This window comes from Nicotiana sylvestris, chromosome 9 (assembly GCF_000393655.2).
Source record: "Nicotiana sylvestris chromosome 9, ASM39365v2, whole genome shotgun sequence".
In the NCBI taxonomy this organism is placed as follows: Eukaryota; Viridiplantae; Streptophyta; class Magnoliopsida; order Solanales; family Solanaceae; genus Nicotiana; species Nicotiana sylvestris.
In genome coordinates, this window is record NC_091065.1 from 160,311,003 (window position 1) to 160,333,221 (window position 22,219).

At 41.2% G+C, this 22,219-nt stretch overlaps 1 protein-coding gene across 1 annotated transcript; it reads right to left on the reverse strand.

The window, feature by feature from the left end:
* Window positions 1-2,632: 2,632 nt before the first annotated feature.
* LOC138878502 (uncharacterized) lies at window positions 2,633-4,334 on the reverse strand. Its single transcript, XM_070158185.1, has 2 exons — window positions 3,943-4,334; window positions 2,633-3,305 (listed from the first exon to the last, which is right to left on the reverse strand). Exons 1-2 carry the CDS (start codon window positions 4,332-4,334, stop codon window positions 2,633-2,635), a joined length of 1,065 nt encoding a protein of 354 aa, XP_070014286.1.
* Between the last annotated feature and the right edge of the window lie 17,885 nt (window positions 4,335-22,219).

Below are 22,219 nucleotides of genomic sequence, written 5' to 3' on the forward strand. Positions count from 1 at the left end.
CTTCAACACTAGTTAGCACAAAACAAAACCTATCTAAAGAAGAAGAAAAAGATAAAAAAAAAAGACACATGGGTTGCCTCCCAAGAAGCGCCTGATTTAACGTCGCGGCACGATGCAAAGAACTAATCACTTGAAATGAAGAACCGCCACGACGTGGCCATCATCAACTTTTCCGAGATAGAGCTTCAACCGGTGCCCATGGACTCTAAACACTTCATCATTATTATTTTTCAAGTCCAATGCACCAAATGGTGTCACACCAACAACCTCAAATGGGCCACTCAATTTTGACTTCAACTTTCTCGGAAACATCCGTAACCGAGAATTGAGCAATAACACAAGATCACCTTCTTTAAACTCCTTGTTTTAGATGTACTTGTCATGGAGGTACTTCTTATTCTCCTTGTATAAGAAAGAACTTGTATATGGTACCAGAATTCATCTAGCTCATTCAATGGTGTCACCCTTAAGTTGGCGACGACATCCCATTCAAGGTTCAACTTCTTCAAAGCCCACATGGCCTTATGCTTAAGTTCCACTGGAAGATGACAAGCTTTTCCGAACACCAACCGGTATAGAGACATCCCAATTGGTGTTTTGTAAGCCGTCCTATAAGGCCATAAAGCATCATCAAATTTTCTTGACCAATCCATCTGGTTGGCATTCACTGTCTTTGACAAATACTCTTTATCTCCCTATTGGAGACTTCCACTTGACCACTTGCTTGAGGGTGATAGGGGGTCGAGACTTTGTGAGTGACACCATACTTGGTGAGAAAGGTATCAAAAGACTTGTTGCAAAAATGCGAAACTCCATCACTTATGATAGCCCTTGGAGTACCAAATCTTGTAAAGATGTTCTTCTTCAAAAATACCACCACACTCCTCGCTTCATTGTTGGGCAAAGCAGTGGCCTCAACCCATTTAGACATATAATCAACCGCGACTAGAATGTAGGTGTTTCCACAAGAGCTCACAAACGGACCCGTGAAATCAATACCCCATACATCGAAAATATCTATCTCCAAAATGGTAGTGAGAGGCATTTCGTTTTTCTTTGAGATTGTACCAGCCCTTTGGCATACATCACAACGCTTGACAAGCTCACTAGCATCCTTGTAGAGAGTAGGCCAATAGAATCCATAACTCAACACTTTTGCCATTGTTCTAGCTCCACCATGGTGACCACCATATGATGAAGAGTGGCAAGCCTCAAGAATTTCCACTTGTTCCTTCTCTAGCACACATCTTCGAATAACACCATTGGTACAAATCCGTAAGAGGTACGGTTCATCCCAATAATAGTCAAGGCAATCTCGTTTGAGCTTCTTCCTTTGGTTTGAAGAGAACTCATTTGGTACAATGGAACTCACAAGATAATTTGTTAAATCGGCGAACCATGGCATCTCGGTCATTGAAATGTCTAGAAGCTACTCGTCGGGAAAGAAATCATTGATCTCAAGGCCATCATGTGGCCTCTCCTCCTCCTCCAATCGAGACAAGTGGTCCGCCACTTGATTTTCACTACCTTTGCGGTCTTGGATCTTTAGATCGAACTCTTGCAATAAAAGTACCCATCGCATTAACCTCACATTTGAATCCTTCTTGATCATTAAGTACCGAAGCGCCGCATGATCAGTGTGGGAAATCACCTTAGTACCCATCAAGTACGAGCGAAACTTCTCCATAGCGAAGACAATAGCAAGGAGCTCTTTTTCAGTCACTGTGTAATTGACTTAGGCATTGTTCATGGTCTTACTAGCATAGTAGACCGGATGGAAGATTTTGTTGATTCGTTGCCTCAAAACTGCTCCAACTGCCACATCAAATGCGTTACACAGAAGTGGGAAATGATCTTTCCTTGTGACTTTATTGATCTTGTGGTAATCCACACACATTTTCCACCCGCTCACCGTCCTTGTAGAAATAAACTCGTTATTGTCATTGGTAACCATAGTCATGCCCCATTCTTTGGGACACATTGCACTGGAGAAGTCCACGAACTATAAGAAATAGGGTAAACAGCCCCAATATCTAACCACTTTATGATCTCCTTTTTTACCACCTCTTGCATTGTTTCGTTTAGCCTCCTTTGATGTTAAATAGGGGGGGGGGGTGTTTGGCATCCTCCTCCAAAATAATCTTGTGCATGCAAAAGGCGGGGCTTATGCCCCAAATATCCGCTAATGTCCACAATATAGCTTTCTTCCTCTTTTGTAGCACCACCAATGTGGAGTCTACCTGCATGTTAGTCAAATAAGAGGAAAGAATAACTGGTAATGTAGAACAAGGGCCAAGGAATTCATACCTGAGATGCGGAGGCAATGGCTTTAACTCCAAAGTGGGAGGCTCCTCGATTGAGGGCTTTGTTGGAGGAGTCTTCCGGTTTTCAAGATCCAAGGATAATTTACGGGGTTCATAAGTGTACGACCCTATTCCTTGCAATGCATTCACACATTAAACATAGTTATCTTTCTCCTCATCATCATCAAGGTTGAGCAAAATGACTTCCAAGGTATCCTCAATATTCATTGTAGCACTAGCATCATCAATAATCACATTGGTCACCAAGTCTACGAACGAACAAACTTCATTGCTATTCGGTTGCCTCATAGATTTTCACACATGGAAGACTACATTTTCATCACCCACCCGGAAGGTGAGTCACCGACATCCACATCAACAAGAGCCTTCCCCGTAGCAAGGAAAGGTCTACCCAAGATAATAGGCACCTCATAGTCCACTTCACGATCAAGAATCACAATGTTCGCCGGGAGGATGAACTTGTCAACACGAACCAACACATCATTAATAATAGCCAAAGGTCTCTTAATTGTACGGTCCGCCATTTGTAACCTCATTAATGCGGTCTTTGGTTGACCAATGGCCAATGTTTTGAAAATCGAGTAGGGCATCAAGTTGATACTTGCCCCAAGATCACATAAAGCTTTGGCAAAGTCGGCACTCCCAATGGTACAAGGGATTGTGAAAGCATCGGGATATTCCAATTTAGGAGCCATTGAGTGCACAATTTCACTCACTTGATGTTTCATCTTTAAAGTCTCGCAATTCATCGACCTCTTCTTTATCACCAAGTCTTTTATGGACTTTGTATAACCCGACATTTGCTCCAAGGCCTTAACCAATGGCACATTAATAGACAAACTTTTCATCATGTAAATGAACTTTGTGAATTGGTTCTCACCAATTGTCTTGGCAAGCCTTTGAGAATATGGAGGAGGAGGCCTAGGCATTGGTGCCTTAGCCTTTGGCACTATTGGTTCTGGTATATCAACTGTGTGCTCCCTAGATGGGTTCAATTCATCTTGAGTCTACTCCACATTGTCTTCAATATCAATTCTCACCTCATCATTTGCTTACACTTCATTGCTTGACATCTCATCTTCTTGTACCAATTGTTCATCATCCATAATTTTCTTTTGACTTCAGGTGGTTGCATCCCCACCTTTTCCACTCCTTATAGTCACGGCCATAGCATGTCCCGTGTTGTTCCCACCCTTTGAGTTCACCACCGTATCACTTGGTAGTGCCCCCTTAGGATGAGTGTTTAAATTTTGCGGTATTTGTCCCAATTGAACTTCCAAATGGCGAATTGAAGTGTTGTAAGAGTGCTAGTTGAGCATCAGAGTCAACATTCTTCTCCATCATTTATTTAAACATGTTCTCAATTCGTCCCATCTCATTGTTGGAAGAGCTCAGACCTTGAGAAGGATAAGGAGGTGGGTTGCTCGGTTATTGAAACATCAGGGGCTCTGAAAACCCGACCCTCGGTTGTTGTTGTTGTTCCACCCTCCATGGTTGTTACCTCCCCAATAGACTTGATTATTGCTACTCCAATTGCCTTGGTTATTTTGACCATTCCAATTTCCTTGATTGCTTTGATTGTTCCAATTCCCTTGGTTGTTTTGATTGTTCCAACTACCTTGATTGCTTGAATTCCAATTTTCTTGTGGTCGCCGTTGTTGTTGATTTGGGCCTATTATTGTTTCTTTTCCCTTGGAAGTTGTTCAAATATTGTACTTCCTCCTCTTGTTCATTGTATTGTCCATCTTGATCAAATCCACTATCATCTTGGACATAATTTTCAACCCGGTTTTGCACTTGAGGACCCTTTTGCCTTCTCTTGTTTACCATCATACTAACTCCCTCCATTGTATTTACTTGCTTGGGACCTTGCACTTGTTGAAGTTTAGCTTTCGCTAGTTGATTCATTGTGGTGGTCAACTCGGTAATTGCTTGCCCATGGTCATGTAATTCTTTATGCAAGTGAATCACATTTGGATCGTCTTGAGGAATGTTTGCTCTACTTTTCATGCCGATGAAGTATCCAAAATTTCATCAAGAACCTCACAAGCTTTTTCATACGGAGTTGTCATGAAATTTCCACCGACAAGTTGGTCGACCACACATTGATTGGTAGTATTGATACCCATATAGAAAGTTTGTTAAATCATAGCCTCTGTTATATCATTGTTTGGGCACTCTTTCACCATAGTACAATACCTCTCCCATATCTCATGCAAAGGCTCATTGGATTCTTGTTTGAAAGCTAGAATCTCGTCCCTAAACGTTGCCATATGCCAAGGAGAAAAGAACTTACAAAATGAATTTCCCAGCCAATTCATCTCATGTATGGGTAGAATGATTTGGCAACCTCTCCAACCAATACAAGGCCTTCCCTCATAGAGAGAAATGGAATAGCCTCAACTATAAGCATCCTGGGAGACGTTTGTCTGTTTACCCTCAAGCAAGTGTCAACATACCCTTTCAAGTGCTTGTATGCATTTTGATTCATAGCCCCGGTGAAGAATCCCCATTGTTCCAACAAAGTAAGCATAACATTCGTGATTTGGAAATTGCCCGCCCTAATGCGGGGCGGGACTATGGCACTTGCGTACCCTTCGTTTAGCAACACCCAGTGTGTTGCCGCTCTTGGAGGAGGTGGGGGTGGAAGGGAATATTGTTTTGAGGCGGCCGACCTCGTCTATTTTCTTAAGGTTCAAGAGGAACCTCATCAACTTGGTCATCATCCCCGTCATCCCCAAATGGCATGTTTCCAAGAGGATCATTGTTGTTGAGAGCCATTGTATCACCTATAATTGTTTCACAAAAGATTAGTAACCCGAAAGGAAAGAAAGACAAATCACACAGAAAACTAAATATATAGCTAAATCCATTTTTAGCTCCCAGCAGTGGCGCCAAAAATTGATGTCGCCCAAGTTCACACCTCAAATTGGGGTTGTGAAGCGGTCGATGCAATTATAATTACCCAACTAGAAGTCGGGATCTATTCCTCAGGGAGCGTAGATGGGATTAGGTATATTCTCGGACTAAGTATATCATGTGTCCAAAATGCACTTCCACATACTTTGTTGTTTTTGTCTACTTCTAAATTAATCTATTGTTTGCAAATATAAAACTAGAGAATGATATTTTTGGTGTTGTTTTTCAAGTTGTAAAAGATCTAGTGCTGTGACTTCCACCTAGGTGTTTGCCTAACGGGTTGCAGGTTTTAGGACAGGTTTCGTTGGTCGGGGTATAATATAGCAATCAACACGCAGTTGCCCACTCGATACCTCTCGATAATAGAGTGATTTTGCCCAATTTGGCTTTCTCAAGTCCAAAGGAGTAATTCACAAAACCGTTGATATATGGTCAAGTCGGGTTTTACTATCTCTAGATTCAACCCTTTAATTGGGACTATCAATTTCTTGAGTTCACTCCAATTTCTTGTTAGCCAAGTTTTCCTAGACTCAATCTCTCTTTCTCAAGTAGAAACTAAGTCAATTAGGCATGAATCAATATTCGCAACCATTAATTCTTAAGTTAAAGCAAGAACTAGGCTAATTATCACACACCTAACCTTAAACAAGCCCTAAATCAAACACTTATTAGGTACCCACACTAGGGTTGGATCATAACCCTAACTAGAAAATGAGCTACTCATAGATAAAAATGAAGAAATTAAAGAAGAAAAGAAGATTAAACTCATATTAGATGATAAATGGGTGAAAATCCAATGTAAAATAGACAAACTATCACAAAATTTCTTAAAGCAGTAAATAAAAATGGCTCTCTACTTTCTGAAGTTTCAACTTAACCTAATTTTGACAAAAAAGACTATTTATACACAGCTAAAAATTTCGGACAAAATTGCCCTTTTGGAGGTTCTGTGGCCGCACAATTCTATGTGCGGTCCGCGCTTTGAAGCTGAGCCTGATAGGAGGGACTTCTGTGGCTGCACAATTCTAAATTGCGGCCGTACTTCTTCAGGTTTTGCAGACCGTACATTTCTGAGTGCCGCCGCACTTTGGACTTCTGCAGCTGCACAATAATAGTGCGATCTATACTTATCAATGGACTTCAAGTTAGAACTCTCTAATCTTCCTCTTCTTTGGCCGCACAATTATTGTGCAGTCGGCAATTGCAAAGCAGCACTGTCACAATTCCTTCACATACTACGCCACAGACAAAATTCTGTGGTCCGTACTTTGACACTTTTTACTTGGTTTAGTCCTTCTCCAAAAATACTCCTTCTTGAGTTGAATTTTATCACGTTGGCTCATTTTCCAATACTCCTGCAAGAAAGAACATTCTATTAGTTTTCAGGAATATCTTTAAGCACTTTTGAGCAAAAACGAAAGTAAAAGGTTGCAAATAAGTAGTCAAAATCCCTACTTATCATGGACCAAGCGGGCTCGGGAGTTGACTTTTGTTGACCTTTTCAATAATGACCTAAATTGAACCTTTTTCATTCATGGGTAGTTCCTAAAGTTTATTTTGAATCATTTGGTTGATAATTGCTTGATTGGTTGGTTCGGAGGCTTGTTTGAAAGGCAAAGCCATGGTTGAGCTTTGAGTCGATTTTGGAGCGAGGTAAGTGTCTTGCCTAACTTTGTTGAGGGATTTTTTTACTACTATTTGACATTTCTTGCTACATACAGGGGTGATACATATATGAGGTGACGAGCATATATTCATGTGCTAGGATTAATCATGATCGAGGGTAGATTATGTTATAGATTGTATCTTGTAGAATTACGTGACTTTCTTGCTTCATGTCTTATTTGACTCCTAGATACTAAGAACATAGAATTAAATGTTAGAATCCATGATTCAGTTCTCTATAACCTGATTACAATTTGACAAAATTCTAAGAAACATTGGCGTGTCTAAGTCAGTAATCATTATGCTTAATCATTAATACATTACTACGGCCAATATTCTTGAGATTTGTTGAAGTGCTTGAATAATAAGATTCTTGAGGGTTTATTGAACTATTGTCGACTTGAAAGTTGTGATTGGGGTTCATTTGGAATATCCATTTTAACACTCTCCTTGACGTTAATTATGCTTCATACCTTGTTTGTCATTGATATACATATGCTTGGTAAGAGAGAGTATAAAGAATGAAGGATGATGCCGTGCCATGTTGTATGAGTGTAAAGCCCAAAAGGTGATGCCGTGCCATGTTATGTGAGTGTAAAGCACGAATGCCGTGCCATATTATGTAAGTGTAAATCACGAAGGGTGATGTTGTGCCATATCATTTGAGAGTAAAAGCACGAAGGGTGATGTCGTGCCATGTTATGTAAGTGTAAAACACGAAGGGTGGTGCCGTTCCATATCATTTTAGAATAAAAGCACGAATGGTGATGCCATGCCATTTCATTTATATTATTGGTGATGCCGTGCCATTTCATTTATATTATCATGCTTTTATGTTATCACGAGTCCATGGAATGAAGGGTGATTCCGTGCAGGTGAGGACAGGGGACATACATTTTGTTATGATATCTTTACCTCATATTTACCTTCATGACTTTACCTTGTTATTGTCGTACTTATGGTTCTTATATGACTTGCCGTTATTGTTCTGTCTATGTTCTCTATCTCAATTGTTGTTGTGTTTTCCCTGCCTTCTACCTGCTTAACTTGCAAATACCATGCCTACTTACTGTTGTTATATCTATATCCATGTCGTATCTATTTTGTTACAGTTTAATACAAGCCTTCTACTATGTTAGTCGGCCATGCATTTACTTGTTAACTTATAAAGATCATGTTTTTCCTTCTTGTTAGTTATATTTACATCTAAACCTTATACCATGTTAGTGAAATTTATGTTCTTCTACCATACTTGCTGTTATTACTTTTGTGCCCTCTATCTCATCTATTTCTATTTTCTATATGCTTCCGACTTCTTAATTGTTACTTTTTGGGTGTTCTCTACTTGGTGGACATTATTTATTAGAAATTATTCTACCTGGTTGGTATTACTCTATGCACATTTGGTAAGGATGAGACGAATGCACGAAGGGTGTTGCCGTGCTAATTGACTTGACGCATAATCATTTATATATGGTGAGGGAGAGATAAAAGCACGAAGGGTATTACCGTTCCATTTGACTTGATATCTTGGATATACTTTTCACACCAGGAAAGATTATGAATTTTCTAATGTGATTTCTCCTAGTAATCGTTTACTGTCTCCCATAGTTATTTATAGTACTCTTATTTGTTATGTTCTTGATCTGTCTCTACTGTTAGTTTAATGTACAAGTTATAACAGTAAGCATCTTTAAACAAAAAAATCCTCGTCACTACTTCGACTAGATTAGACAAGACACTTACTAGGTACATGGGGTTGGTTGTACTCATACTACACTTCTACACTTTGCGTGCATATTTTTGGAGCGGAGCTGCTAGTGATGTTAAGAGCTAACTGGAAGTCATTCGTGCATTCCGGATATAGCTGCCACTTGTCCTTGGTCGTTTTAGATTTTTCTAATCTGTTTATGTAATTTTCAAACATATCATGTAATTATTGTACAGGCTTTGTAAATTCCAAGTCTTAGAAGCTCATGAATCGTAATACCAGTACTTGGGCTAATATATAAATGTTTAGATAATTATTCACTGTTTCCTATAAATTTCATTTAGATTGTATTAATTTTTAGTTGGCTTACTTAGCTGGTCGAGTTAGGTGCCATAACGACTAGTGGTTTTTGGGTCGTGACACATTGGTATCAGAGCACTAGGTTCGTAGGTTCTACGACTCATGAACAAGTATCTAGTAGGGTCTTGCGGATCAGTATGCTGACGTCCATACCTATCTTCGGGAGGCTACAGGACATTTAGGAAAATTTTTCCTTTCTTCTTTCCTTATCGTGCGGCTTTGATTTAACTTGAAACCTACGATTTTGATTCTTCTCAATCGCTCATATGTGATGCTACACACTTAGTATTCGCTATGCGCCGACGATCGGTGATGCTGTAGATGGGTTATAGAGGGCTATAGGTGCTTGATTGTCATCGCGATGTGCTGTCTAATCTCGAAAGCAGATGCGGTGTTAAATCTCTCGATCATTCATTTGTGGTACGAGGCGAGTTATTATATCTGGCTGGTAAGCACAGACTTGGGAAGACTGGCTGTTGTGATTAATGTGGGTTCATGGTACAATGTCGATTTGAGTATGGTCGGTGGTCCATCTCCTGCATCATGAGTTTGGATCGTGTGTTTCATATGAGATTTCCACTCGGTGAAGTGCATATGTTATCATTTCAGAGCATTTGGGGAAGTTGTTTGACTATTGCAAGGATGGATAAGCATTTTTTACAGAGTCTTCAAGTGTTCTATGATTAGTATTGCATGAGTTTTTGAAGTATCCAGCTAAATAGCCGTATAGGATCAGTGCATGCTAATAAGATATGGTACTTTGGATTACCGATGAGGTGTTTTACGGCTTCGAACTAAGTGGGGGAGTCTGCTAACAATGATCAAATTGTAGGATCATGCGTCGTATCAGTTTTCGGGTCGGAGGATTGCTTGGTTATTTCTTTGAATTGTCATATGCTAGTGAAGAACAGGTTGCTCGATGTGTATTGGCTGTGTATTAAATATCAGAGTAAGGTGAGTGGTTATCGAGAAGGTACTGATGAGTTCTAGGTCCTATGCAACATTTAAGGACTTCTGGATTTGTGTACGTGTAGGGTTGAGATTGGTAGCAAATGATGATCAAATCTGCAGTAGTTCTATGTCAAAGAATGAATCTACATGACAATATTGGAGAGATGCAAGAAATGGCTTCGGGTTCCCAGGGGGTTCCTTTAGGATGGTCGTATCGGATTGAGCTATTTTCGGGTTGGTAGCCTGTGTGACTCAGTTGTGTTAGAGGCGATCAGTTCTGATGACTCGATCTTGTATTAATGAGTTCTGAAGGATTCATCATGTCTATGACCACAGCCGTAGTTAGTGTTTGCAACAGGTATAAAAGATATATTATGTGAGGTGATATTCTCCTGGATTGAGTTAAATAAAGGGTTCACGGCTAGATGTTCAATTTGCTCATGGTTCAAAGTTGATTATGGTATTTTTGTAGTGTTGCAAGTTAGCATGTTAGAGGCGATGCGCCGTGTGGGGTTGAAAAGTTGCATGTACAAGGTTGTGGTTTAGTTTTGGAATAAAGGATATGAGTTCTTGATGTCAAGGATGATTTCAGATTTTTAAGATTATGCTGGCACTATTTGTTTTCGCCGGGGGAGAGTTCGCCTGTTGGCAGGTACATTGTGTTTTGACTTGTGAGTATTTTTTCGTAAGATGATGGAGTATGAATGATGCATCACTATTTGAGTAGCGGTGTTGAGATTGGGTATGGAAATTCTGGTATACAAGAGGTTCAGAGACTGGATGTCTCGTTGGAAGACTATTCCTTGATTGCGACTTGTGAAGGAATGTAGAGGATTGGGTGATTGATGGCATGTGTTATGGAAAGGTTGCTATGGGCTTTTGGAAGGTTATTTGCCTGTTCGAGAATTATCGGAATCAGGTTTGGGGATTATCTGTGAGCCTAATGAGGATGTGTATTCTGTATTGGATCAAATTTGCTTGCTACTGGGTAGTTGTTACCATAGGTATATCATCGGGCGGAATCGATGCTATTCACACCTTAGTCTATGTTATGTGTTTCTCTCTTATGCTATGAGGGGTTGTGAGGGATACATGATTATTCGCATGCATATTGTAATTCAGTTTAGGCCTCATGGCATTATGGGCGAGATGGCCTTCGTCATGTTGATTTGCTTATTGCACCATAGTTGTGCTTGTCTTTCTCAGTTTTGTTTGTTCCTAATAATCTCCCCACCGTTATATTTTGTGCACTTTATTGTGCTTGATATTGACTCATAAATGATCAGTGAGCCCGCGTGTTATGGCTTAATAGGTACCCTATGTGGAGTGATATGATGGGATCGAGTTGCACGCCGCAATAGTACTGTGATGAAATATAACTCCTTATGCTTACTTCGTGTATTTTGCTTTCACCTTGTTGAAAATAGTTCATAAGATAATGTTAAAATTACCCTATCTACTTATCTTGTTTAGTAGCCTTCTTATTTAACTTTCTTATTATTACCTGTTATGTCTGAATTATTACTTGTTTGGTGTACAAAACCGCGTTGTGTGGGGATCCATATGATTTTGCTGAGGCTTGTCGGTTGGGCTGCTTGTATTGTCTGAGATGAGGTTTCTACACCTAAGATTTGCATTATTGTATTGGGATAAAGAAGGTTTGGAAGAATGATACTATATTTTGCTGAGGATTTGGCAATGGCCCTAGTCGGACGAGTGATTTTCTTGGCTTATTGATCAGATGAGTGGTTAAGAGATTATGTGTGTTTCTTTTATCATCGACAATGTATGAAGGTTTTGAACGAGGTTCTAATCGATATGAGGTTTGCTACCGGCACCGAATTTATTTTTGGGCAGCCATATTGGTAAGCAGTTACTGCTGTGAGTATCTGAGTGATGGGGCTAGATCATGTGATTACATCTTGGGGTATGGTTATGACTTAATACAGTTTGTTCGTACCTATACAGTGTGTAGATGCGAGATTAGAGCCTTATTGAATTTTGGATGTTGGAGATTGGGTTCTAAGATTTAAGGACCAAAGTTGAAGTAAGGATATCTAGTTATGTTATGTTGGCAGTCTTATATGGAGCAGGGTGACGTGGGATCACCCCTGGGTACATGCATAATAAGGTTACACCAAGATTTGATAGCTTTGGAATGACTCCTAGCACATTCGAGGACGAACATATATTTAAGTGGTAGAGGGTGTAACGACCCGACTGGTCGTTTTGAGCATTTGTACTTTGCTCGGTAGTTTAAGGGTTGGAGTATCTCTACATGGTGTAGTATGACTTGTGCGAATTGTGGGTGTTGGTTTTCAAGTTATTCAGCTCTAAGTTGGAAGAGTTGACCAAGTTCGCCTTTTTAGCATTTGACGTCGGAATGAAGCTGCATCGGTTCCATTAGGTGATTTTGGACTTAGGAGCGCGTCTGGATTGTGATTTGGTGGTCCGTAATTGAATTAGACTTGAAATGGCAGAAGTTAGATTTTTGGGAAGTTTGATCGGGAGTGGAATTTTTGATATTGGGGTTAGATTCTCATTTCGGAAGTTGGAGTGCGTCCGTAATGTCAAATGTGACTTGTATGCAAAATTTGAGGTCAATTGGACGTGATTTGATAGGTTTCGGCATCAGTTGTAGAAGTTGAAGTTTCAAAGTTCATTGATTTTGACTTGAAGTGCGATTCAACATTTCAAGGTTGTTATGCGTGTTCGATGCCTTAGGTAGGTTCGTTTCGTCATATGGAACTTGCGTGCAAAATTTGGCACCATCTAGAGTTGATTTGATATGATTCGGACGCTTGGTTGTGATTCTAGAAGTTCTTGAAGTTTATTTTGACCTTCATGTATTTTGGTGTCTGATTCATGCTTTAGAGGTTATTTTGATGTATAGATTGCGCGAACGAGTTTATGTCATGTTTTTGGACTTGTGTGCATATTTGGTTTGGAGACTCGAGGGCTCGGGTGAGTTTCGGTTAAGCTTCGCAGTGGTTCTAGAGTTAGGAAAAATAGCCGGTGTAGCTATTTCTAGTGGATGCCTCAGATCTCGCAATTGCAAGGTCTAAATTTGCGAAATGTTGCCAAGCCAATGCGAACCCAATGTTCGCATTTGCGAAGAGCACTTGGGGAGAGCTTCTTCGCATTTGTGATCATTTGGGTCATATTTGTGAAGGGTCCATTGTGCGCAATTGCAATGATAGCAGAAAAGGGAAGACTTCGCAATTGCGACTGGTTCTTCACATTTGCAAACCCCAAGTCGCAAATACGACATCTGCAACTGGACAAATAGCTGAAAAATGGGATTTTAGTTCTTTCTCTCAAATTTTCAAACCTAGAAACCTTAGAGGCGATTTTCCTAAGAGCTCTTATTCCCCAATTCATTCATAAGTGATTCTAACCTATTTTCTTTCAATCTTCCACTACATTTCATAATATTTCAACCTAAAATCTAGGATTTTCATGGTAGAAATTAGGGATTTGGGTAGAATTAAGGATTTTTATAAAATTGAAATTTAGACCTCAAATTGAGGTCAGATTTTGAAATAAATTACATAACTGGGCTCAGGAATGAATGGGTAATCGAGTTTTGGTCCGAATCTCGGGTTTGGACCAAGCGAGCCCAAGAGTTGACTTTTGTTGACCTTTTCAATAATAACCTAAATTGAACCTTTTTCATTCGTAGGTAGTTCCTAAGGCTTATTTTGAATCATTTGGTTGATAATTTCTAGATTTGGTTGGTTTGGAGGCTTGTTTGAAAGGCAAAGCTGTGGTTGAACTTTAAGTCGATTTCGGAGTGATGTAAGTATCTTGCCTAACTTTGTTGAGGAAATTTTTTCTACTATTTGACATTGTTTGCTGCATGCGGGGGTGATACATATATGAGGTGACGAGCATATATGAATGTGCCAGGGTTAATCATGCTCGGGGGTAGATTATGTTATAGATTGTGTCTTGTAGAATTACGTGACCTTCGTGCTTCATGTTTTACTTGACTCATCGATACTAAGAACATAGAATTAAATTTTAGAAGCCAAGATTAGTTCTTTATAACTTGATTACAATTTGACGGAATTCTAAGAAATATTGATGTGTCTAATTCGATCATCTTTATGCTTAATCATTAATACATTGCTACGGCCGATATCTTCGAGATTTATTGAAGTACTTGAATAATAAGATTCTTGAGGGTTTATTGAACTATTGTCGACTTGAAAGTTGTGATTGGGGTTCATTTGGAATATTCGTTTAAACACTCTCCGTGAAGTTAATTATGCTTCCTACCTTGTTTGTCATTGATATACATATGCTTGGTAAGGGAGAGTGTAAAGCACGAAGGGTGATGCTGTGCCATATTATGTGAGTGTAAAGCACGAAGGGTGATGATGTGTCATGTTATGTGAGTGTAAAGTACGAAGGGTGATGTCGTGCCATATCATTTGAGAGTAAAAGCATAAAGGGTGATGCCATGCCATGTTATGTGAGTGTAAAACACGAAGGGTGATGTCGTGCCATATCATTTGAGAGTAAAAGTACGAAGGGTGATGCAATGCTATTTTATTTATATTATCATGCTTTTATGTTATCACGAGTTCACGACACGAAGGATGATTCCGTGAAGGTGAGGACGAGGGACATGCATTTTGTTATGATATATTTACCTCGTATTTATGTTCATGACTTTATCTTGAGCTGTTATTGTCATACTTATGGTTCTTATATGACTTGCCATTATTGTTCTGCCTATGTTCTCTACCTCAATTGTTGTTGTGTTGCCCCTGCATTCTACCTGCTTAACTTGCAAATACCATGCCTATTTACTGTTGTTATATCTGTATCCATGTCGTATCTATTTTGCTATGCTTTAGTACAAGTCTTCTACCATATTAGCCGCCCATGCCTCTACTTGTTAACTTATTAAGATCATGTTTTTCCTTCTTGTTAGTTATATTTATATCTAAACCCTATACCATGTTAGTTAGTGAAATTTATTGTGATGACAAGGGTCATCACTTGTTTTAAAAATAAATTCTGTGTTCTGAGGCCTTAAAAACCTCTTTTAGCATCACTTCAATTTGCGTGCGCAGTCCGGGCATGTAGCCGACCAGAAAGCCATTATATGGAAATTTGTGAAAAATGATGAATTTTGACTTTAAAATAAATTTAAGTTGACTTCGGTCAACAATTTGGGTAAACAGAACCGGACCCGCGATTTGACGGTCCCGGAGGGTCCGTAAGAAAATATGGGACTTGAGCGTATGCCCGGAATCGAATTCCGAGGTCCCAAGCCCGAGAAATGAATTATTAAAGAGAATTGTTTTCTGGAATATTTATGAGTTTTTGGAAATGAAATGTGTTTAAAATTTGATGGTATCGGGCCCGTATTTTGGTTTTGAAGCCCGGTACAGGTCTTATATGTGATTTAAGATGAGTCCGTGAAATTTGGTAAGAAACGGAAGTCGTTTGAGGTGATTCGGATCCGTAGTTGTGAAGATTGATACTTTGAACGTTTTGAGATTTTTCTTAGATTTCTATGCTAAATTCGTTGTTTAAGAGGTTATTTTGGAGTTTTTGATCACACAGATAAGTTCATATGATGTTTTTGAGTTAGTATGCATGTTTGGTTTTGAGCCCCGAGGGTTCGGGTGAGTTTCGGAAGGTTTTGAACTTAGGAAAAATTGCAGGTTTTTGCTGTCTCAGGTGCACAGAGGGTTTGTTCGCGTCCGCGTGGTTCCACCCGCGAACGCATAAGGCAATTTCCTCAGGTACCACTTTGTTATTCGCGAACGTGGAGCTTGGGACGCGAACGCGAGGCTGTGTTGGGAGTACCCTTCGCGAACGCGTCCAGGCACTCGCGAACGCATAAGGTTAAACGCGAAGGCTCTAGGAGCTGAAGCTCCACAAACGCGAGCCATCGAATGCGAACGTGAACGCGATGATCAGCTGGGCCTGACCCATCGTGAACGCGACAGGCCAATCGTGAACGTGATGAAGGCCTGCCCAGTGATTTTTTAAACAGTAACAGAACTTATGGGATTTAACCCAAATTTCATAACTTCTTCTTCCAAAGTCCAAATTGAGCGATTTTTGAAAGAGAACTTCACCACAAATTCATAGGTATGTAATCTTAGACTCATTTTCTTCAATTTCCATTAACACTAATTAGATTTCCAGGCCTAAATCATGTTCTTAAGGTAGAAAAGTAGGGATTTAGGTAGAGTTAGGGCTTTTTGTATAATTGGGATTTAGACCTCGTTTTGGGGTCGGATTTTTGAAGTAATTACATATTCGGGGTCGTGGGTGAATGGTTGATCGGTTTTTAGTCCGAACCTCATATTTTGACCAAGCGGGCCTAAGGTCGATTTTTGACTTTTTGGGAAGAATGATAGAAAATCTATAATTAAGCATTGGGATTGGATTGTTTAGCGTTTATTGATGTTATTAAGTCGATTATGTCTAGATACAATTGATTTGGAGCCAAATTCAAAAGGAAAATCGATGTTTGAGGCTTGAGTTCGCCGTAAAAGTTCGAGGTAAGTGTTTGGTCTAACCTTAGCATGAGGGATTAAGAGTCATGTCTTATTTGCTACGTGGTAACTATGGAGTACGACGTATAGGCATGGTGACGAGTATCTATACGTCGGTGTTAAGCATGCCCGTGAGTCTTGTATTGTAATTGTTATGACACGTTGTGGTTTATTGCGCTTTATATGAGGATTATCATTATTGTTCCCTTGCCGAGATGTTATTATCATTATTTTTCCCTTGCCGGGATGTTATTGTCATATTATTGTTCCCTTGCCGGGATGTTTGTTTTGATATTATAGTTCCCTTGCGGCGATGTTGTTGTTATATTATTGTTCTATTGCTAGGATTCTTTTGTGATTGGTGTTGATAAATGAAATGGGAGCGGGTTGCACGCCTGCAACGGTGACATATGAAATGGGAGTGGGTTGCACGCCTGCAATGATAATATATGAAATGGGAGCGGGTTGCACGCCTGCAATGGTAATATATGAAATGGGAGCGGGTTGCACTCCTGCAATGGTAATATATGAAATGGGAGCGGGTTGCATGCCTGCAACAGTAGTATATGATATAGGAGCGAGTTGCACGCCTGCAATGGTATCATATGAAATGGGATCGGGTTGCACTCCTGCAACGGTATTACATGTGTACCTCTTCTTCTATTTCCTTATCTTTGCTGGTAATTGATTTATGCCATTCCTTATATTTCTCTACTGTCGTTCTATTGTTACCAGTTACTCCCCGCAACATGTTTCCCCCGCCCAACTTTAGTTGTAATTATCTACTTCTATTTTTGCTATATATGATTTAGATGCACATGTTTATTTGGTAGTCTGGTCCTAGCCTCATCACTACTTCGCCGAGGTTAGGATAGGCACTTACGAGCATATAGGGTCGGTTGTGTTGATACTATACTCTGCACTGTGTTAAGATACTGATACCGGAGCGTTTGGACCGCAGTGAGGGTGCTGTCTTCAACCCACGCAGGCGACCCGAGGTAGTCCTGCAGACGTCCGCAGGCCTTGGCGTCTCATCCTATCTTTTCTTTTACTGTTTTTACTTATTCATCGACAGACTTATGTATTTCATTCAGACCTTGTTTGTAGTATTCTTAGACCGTCTGTGAAGTTGTGACTCCAATTCTGGGTAGTCTTGTTTAAACAATTGTATTGGATATACTCAGTAGTTTTATTGTCTTTCTTCTGCTTATCATAAATTCCACTGTCTTTAAATTATTGCTTGTAATTGTTAAAGGATTTAAAATGGGAAAATTTAAATTGTTCAAACAGTCGGCTTGCCTAGCTCACATTAGTAGGCGCCATCACGATTCCCGAGGGCGGGAAATTCGGGTCGTGACAAGTTGGTATTAGAGCTCTAGGTTACTTGGGTCTCACAGTTTATAGACAAGCTTAGTAGAGTCTGAGGGATCGGTACGGAGACGTCTGTATTTATCCCCTAGAGGCTATAGAGTTAGGAAAAAACTTCACATTTATTCTTTCCTGTCGTGCAGTTTGGTTTCTCAATGCTAATTGAATTTTTACTCTGTTCTTTCGCAGATGGCGAGAACACGCGCTTCCTCATCCATCGATCCGCAGCCCGAGACCCCAGCAACAGCTCCCACGAGGGGTAGAGGGCAAGGCCGAGGCTGTGCTAGAGGCTGAGGTAGAGGTAGAGCTCAGCCCAGAGCAGCAGCACCAGCGACGGAGCCTCAGGTTGACTTTGATGATAAGGTTCCAGCCCAGATAGTTTTGGTGGGCTCATCTCAGGTCCTAGAGGGGTTTATTGCTACCCCAGTACTCCAGGATGCTCTGGTCCGTCTAGTGGGCCTTATGGAGAGTGTCACCCAGGCAGGCTTGGTTCCTGTAGCACCAGCCGTCTCTTAGGCTGGAGGAGGAGCCCAGACTTCTGCTACTCGCACTCTGGAGCAAATGACTCCCCAGTTTCAGACTCCAATAGCTCAGCCAGTTGGAGCAGTTCAGCCAGGTGTGGTATCTCAGACCGGTGATGGAGCAGCTATGTCTACCGATGCTTTGTGGAGATTGGACAGGTTCACCAAGCTCTTCACTACTACTTTCAGCGGTGTATCTTTTGAGGATCCCAAGGATTATCTAGACAGCTGTCATGAGATTCTCAGGAACATGGGGATAGTAAAGACCAATGGGGTCGACTTTTCTATATTCCGCTTGCCTGGATCCGCCAAGACTTGGTGGAGAGATTTTTGTTTGTCTAGACCTGCTGGATCGCCAGCTTTGACTTGGGAGTAGTTTACTCAGCTATTCCTGGAGAAGTTTCTCCCCATCAATAAAAGAGAGGCCTATCAGAGGCAGTTTGAGCATCTCCAACAGGGTTCTATGACTGTTACTCAGTATGAGACCAGATTCATCGACTTGGCCCGTCATGCTCTTATCATACTTCCCACAGAGAGAGAGAGGTTGATGAGGTTCATTGAGGGACTTATTCAGCCGATTCGACTTCAGATGGCTACGGAGACAAGGAGTGAGATTTCTTTTCAGGAGGCGGCCAATGTGGCCAGGAGAGTGGAGATGGTTCTGTCACAGGGAGGTGGTCAGGGGTCCGACAAGAGGCCTGGTCATTCAGGCAGATATAGTGGCGCCTCGTCTGGAGGTAGGGATTTGTATGGTAGAGTTCATCCTCCTAGACCCTTTTAGTCAGCACTTCAGGTATCTCACGACGCTTCAGGTGGCCGTGGTTCTCCTATGTAGTATTCTAATCAGCACTCCTACAATGCACCGCCAGCTCCTATCAGTGCACCGTCTCTTCAGAGTTTTCAGGGTCGTCAGCCTCAGCAGTCGAGGGCTTGTTTTACTTGTGGCGACACGAGGCACGTTGCTAGATATTGCCCTCGAGCACCGAGCAGTTCTTAGTAGCAGGGTTCCCGTGCTATGGTACAGGCACCAGGCGTTCCACTGCCCGCTCTGCCAGCTAGTGGTAGGGGTAGAGGTGCTAGAAGTGGAGGTAGAGGTATTAGAGGTGGAGGTCAGGCAGCTAGAGGTGGAGGCCAGCCAGCAGCAGGCCGTCCTAGAGATATAGTTCAGGGTGGTGGGCCCCAACCCCGATGTTATGCTCTTCTAGCCAGGCCTGAGGCTGAGGCTTCTGATGCAGTTATCATAGGTACGGTTCTGGTTTGTATTAGGGATACTTCAGTGCTATTTGATCCAGGGTCTACATACTCTTATGTGTCATCTTATTTTGTGTCGTATCTGGTCATGCCTAGCGATTCTTTGAGTGCTTCTATTTATGTGTCTACACCGGTGGGTGATTCTATTGTAGTAGATCGTGTTCATAGCTCTTGTGTAGTTGCGATTAGGGGTCTTGAGACCCGAGTAGACTTATTACCGCTGGACATGGTTGATTTCGAATGTCAGATTGGGGATGGACTGGTTATCACCTTACCATGCTATCTTGGACTGTCATGCCAAGACTGTGACCTTAGCCTTTCCATGTTTACCTCGTTTAGAGTGGAGAGGGACTCCTAATCATTCTACCCGTAGTGTTATCTCTTATATGAAGGCTCGACGTATGGTCGAATAGGGGTGTTTGGCCTATTTGGCATATGTTCATGATTCCAGTGCCGGGGTTCTTTCTATTGATTATATGCCTATTTTTTGTGAATTCCTTGAGGTATTTCCTTCAGACCTGCCGGGTATGCCACCCGATAGGGATATTAACTTCTGCATTGATTTGGCTCCGATCACTCAGCCCATTTTTATTTCGCCGATCATATGGCCCCGCCTGAGTTGAAGAGTTGAAGGAGAAGTTGCAAGACTTGCTTGAAAAAGGTTTCATTAGACCTAGTGACTCGCCTTGGGGTGCACCAGTGTTGTTTGTTAAAAAGAAGGACGGATCAATGAGAATGTGCATAGATTACCGGCAGTTGAATAAGGTTACAATCAAGAATAAGTATCCATTGCGAGGATTGATGATTTGTTTGATTAGCTTCAGGGTGCCAAGGTATTTTCGAAGATTAACTTGAGATCGGCCTACCATCAGTTAAGGATTAGGGCATCTGATGTCCCTAAGACAGCTTTCCGCACTCGGTACGGGCATTATGAGTTCTTGGTGATGTCATTCGTGTTGACAAATGCCCCAACAACTTTTATGGATTTGATGAACCGAGTGTTCAGGCCTTACTTGGATTCGTTCGTGATAGTCTTCATTGATGTGATGACCCGGCCAGTCGTCTCATGAGTTACCGCTCCATTTCCCCCATTTCAGCTTCTTTACGCTTCGTTATCCGTGTTTTATGTGATCGAGTTTATTAGTTCGAGTTCAGAGAGGATTTGGTAAGAAATGAGACACTTAGTCTCTTTTAAGAAGGCTTAAATTGGAAAAGTCAACCGGATGTTGACTTATGTGTTAGACGGCTCGAAAGTGAGTTCCGATGGTTCGGTTAGCTTCGGGAGGTGATTTGTGACTTAGAAGCGCGATCGGAATGGGTTTTGGAGTTGTAGAGAAGATATAGGCTTGAATTGACGAAATTGATATTTTGGCAAATTCCAATTGATAGGCGAGATTTTGATATAGGGGTCGGGATGGAATTTCGAGAGTAGCAGTAGCTCCATTGTGTCATTTGGGATGTGTGTGCAAAATTTCAAGTCATTCGGACGAGATTTGATAGACCTTTTGATCGAAAACATAATTTAAGAGTTCTTGGAGTTCTTAGGCCTAAATCCTATGTTAAATTGGTGATTTGATGTTGTTGTGAGCATTCCGAAGTTTTGAGCAAATTTGAGCAATGTCATGAGATGTGTTGGTACTATTGGTTTGAAGTTCCGGGTAGGTTCCGGGATGTTTTAGTGCAAAAATCATAGATGTAGCAGGTCTACAGGGGTTGCAGGCCCCAGAACTCACCCATGCGGTCCGCACAAAAATGAGTGCGCCCGCGGTGAGTTCCGTGCGGACCGCACAAAGTCGGGCGCGGCCGCGGTAGGTGTCATGCGGACCGCACAAAGTGGTGTGCGACCGCGGTGGGGAACGATCCGCTGGTCCTACTTCGGAAGCTCATATCTTTTAATCTACAAGGAATTTAGAGGTAATTTAAAAACGAAAGTTGTATCCCTTCGTGTCTAGTTTCCAGAAAGGTAAAGATATTGAAATTTGGATATCTATAGCAAAAGGTATGGCCAAACTACTAAACCCTATCACTGCAGAGGGAGGCCTGTGCGGCCGCACTGGCTTGCGCGGACCGCGTGAGTTTTGGTGCGGCCCGCAGTAGCTGATACCTGAGGGATACCTATAAATATGAGGTTTTGGGTTTTGTTTAATATTTTGACCTAGAGAGCTCGGATTTCTGCGATTTTTTGAAGGTTTTTCAAGAAATTCATCGGGGTAAGTGATTTTAACTCAGATTTGGCTAGAATACATGAATCTATCACTGAATTCATCATTTAATTCGTGATTTGACATGGAATTTGGGAAGAAAATTGTGGAACCTTTCAAAAATGTAAAATGATGATTTGAAGGACCAAATGGTATCAGAATTGGATAATTTTGGTATGGTTAGACTCATGAGGGTATGAGGATTCTGAAAATGTAAATTTTACCCAATTTCGAGACGTGGGCCCGAGGCTCGGATTTTGCTAATTTCGAGATTTTTGATATTTTTCGAATGTTTTCGCTTGGGCTTTGTTCCCTTAACATATTGTGACGTATTCGTTCTGATTTTGGATAGATTCGACGCGCATGGAGGCCAATTCGAGGGGCAAAGGCGTCGCGAGCTAGAGAATTAGCCAGTTCGAGGTGA

What these genes read in the sequence shown, in the direction of transcription:
- LOC138878502 (XM_070158185.1), bottom strand. Translation starts at nt 4,334, where the DNA reads ATGAAAAGTAGAGCAAACATTCCTCAAGACGATCCAAATGTGATTCAC. An exon ending in TTGGAATTCAAGCAATCAAG is followed by an intron (nt 3,306 to 3,942) that starts GTAGTTGGAACA and finishes GAACCCATCTAG; the next exon opens with GGAGCACACAGTTGATATAC.